This window comes from Arachis duranensis, chromosome 2 (genome assembly GCF_000817695.3).
Source record: "Arachis duranensis cultivar V14167 chromosome 2, aradu.V14167.gnm2.J7QH, whole genome shotgun sequence".
Taxonomy (NCBI): domain Eukaryota; kingdom Viridiplantae; phylum Streptophyta; class Magnoliopsida; order Fabales; family Fabaceae; genus Arachis; species Arachis duranensis.
In genome coordinates this window covers 37,427,775-37,429,881 of record NC_029773.3, presented here as the reverse complement: position 1 = coordinate 37,429,881, position 2,107 = coordinate 37,427,775, and the positions used below count along the sequence as shown (strand labels likewise).

General features: G+C 35.0%; 1 protein-coding gene across 1 annotated transcript; it reads right to left on the bottom strand.

Annotated features, from left to right (window-relative positions):
• Positions 1 to 562: 562 nt before the first annotated feature.
• On the bottom strand, positions 563 to 2,106 carry LOC107474369 (uncharacterized). Its single transcript, XM_052257473.1, has 3 exons — positions 1,878 to 2,106; positions 1,703 to 1,786; positions 563 to 1,114 (listed from the first exon to the last, which is right to left on the bottom strand). Exons 1-3 carry the CDS (start codon positions 2,065 to 2,067, stop codon positions 1,035 to 1,037), a joined length of 354 nt encoding a protein of 117 aa, XP_052113433.1. The 5' UTR covers positions 2,068 to 2,106; the 3' UTR covers positions 563 to 1,034.
• Between the last annotated feature and the right edge of the window lies 1 nt (position 2,107).

The window sequence follows — 2,107 nt, the reverse complement described above, 5'->3', positions numbered from 1 at the left end:
AAAAATAATGATAATTACAAAATAAATCTAAAAATAAAAAATGATAATCAACAATTAAGATAAGTTGTGATTAAAGTAACCAACTAATATATCAATATAGTTAAGTGAATACACTTGTCTCAATCTCAGTTTTATACAGTGATATACACACTAACACTAAGTAGAAATTATTAACAAAATTGTTCCCGAGGTGTGACAGCAATACAATTCAGACTCTGCCAGAATAGATTGTTTCTGCTATTGCTATTCTTCCTTCTCAACGCTCAGAAACTTTTGTTTCAACCACTTTATCATATGAAAGCTCAACACCTGCTTCATTAACATGCAAAGCAAAGTCACATTAGACATAAACACTTACATTTATTTTTCTTCATTAGACCAAACCCTTACATTAGACCAAACCCAACCTTAGTTTCATGACAACATAAAAATAAAAAGGAAAATCAAAAGGAAGCAGATAAGTTAAGCTAACCTGTGCTGTGAAGAAGAGGCTTTAGTCTTTTAGGAATGTTGCGGAAGCCAAGGAGAAGAAAAAAATCCTATTTTACTGTAATTGGAATACATAAACAAAATAAGTCAACATATAGACAAAGAAGAATTTAATTAATGCATAGATATAGATACTGCTTTTGAGGTTCCTTAGATCCAAATAAGGTGAAGGGAAAGCTTGTTTATTGCAAATTAGGAACATATGGCACTGAAGCAATTGTGAAAAGAATCCTTTATAATTCAAAGCAACTAATAATATAATTCAAAGCAACTAATAATTAACAAAGTCAAATCTTTAGGCTTTAATTTGGGTGAGACTATACATAATTCTTTGGTCCTCAGTAAGTATTTTATATTACTTCTTTCTTGTTTGGGCCATTATATACTGCTTTAATTCCATATAGATAGCAGTGTGAAAGCAATGAAACAATGATGAAAATGCACACTATAATGATCAGCGATAGCAGTGTGAAACAATGATGAAAATGCACACTGGAATATGGCTCTGAAAGGCTTCAACTGGTAACTAAGTTTTGGTAAAAATCTTAGTAACGCATCCCCTCATTCATGATGAATAAAATGTGAGGGACAAGACAGATGTATTGTTTGTTGTGGCAACAGACACCTGATCAAGAAAATGAAAAATTAGAAAGGAAACAAATAAACAAACAAACAGGATTGGAATTAATTGCTGGAAAAAAATCATCTGAATCTATTTATACCCGAAAAGAATACTATTGTAGTTTTTTTTCTTTGGTGTCTACTATGGTAGTTATTTACAATTATTTATTCAGTATTCAAAAATTATATCTATACACACGAGATTGAAACCCCGTTAAGAAATGAAAGCAAATTGACATATTAGAGACACTCCTTGTTAGCTAGTCTTATAATCCCTTCTGCTGTCAAACCTGAAATACTCAAATAATCCATTTTCGAAGGATTATAATGATCTAATCAAAACTAACATGAAATTTCCCATCCAATGTGAAACAAAAAGCAACATTAATTTTCGTTTTTCTTTAACTTCAGTTCTTGTATGTACATCTGCGCTAACTGGCTTTCCTCAATTCATGGGGGCATGCATATAGATTAACCAAATGGTGTAAAGCAGAATATTCAAATAATATCATATCATATATCATACAATAGAGAAGGCAACATGCATATTCTGTCTAAACAGAGTGCTCTGCAAACATAATAGCCAACGTACCAGTTAAGAACTTCCTGAAACCTGGGGCAAGGTTGGTGGTGGCCAAGCTCACCTGTTTGAACGGAGTGTTGGGTACGATTTCACCTGCGCCGCAACAATAGCCAAACCCCCAAAATGAAAACCCTAAAATCGGAACCCTCTCAAATTTTAGAACCAAATGAAGGTAAATACATACCTTCTCGACAATGGTGAGCGAAGGGACGACGATGCTGACCACAGAGTCTTCCCGATGTAAGCACGCACCGAAGAGGAGCAATGGTTCTCGAGTGGTGAGTGGTGAGTGGTGAGTGTTTAGCGAGGAAGAAGAACGGTGAGCACACAGCGAAGAGGGAGCTACAGTTCTGGTGGAGTGGCGAGTAGTGCATGGTGAGTGGTGACGGCGAAACCTTCCTCCGATTTGGGATA

What these genes read in the sequence shown, in the direction of transcription:
- LOC107474369 (XM_052257473.1), bottom strand. Translation starts at nt 2,067, where the DNA reads ATGCACTACTCGCCACTCCACCAGAACTGTAGCTCCCTCTTCGCTGTG. An exon ending in CGCTCACCATTGTCGAGAAG is followed by an intron (nt 1,787 to 1,877) that starts GTATGTATTTAC and finishes GTTGCGGCGCAG; the next exon opens with GTGAAATCGTACCCAACACT. An exon ending in TTTCAGGAAGTTCTTAACTG is followed by an intron (nt 1,115 to 1,702) that starts GTACGTTGGCTA and finishes TTTCTTGATCAG; the next exon opens with GTGTCTGTTGCCACAACAAA.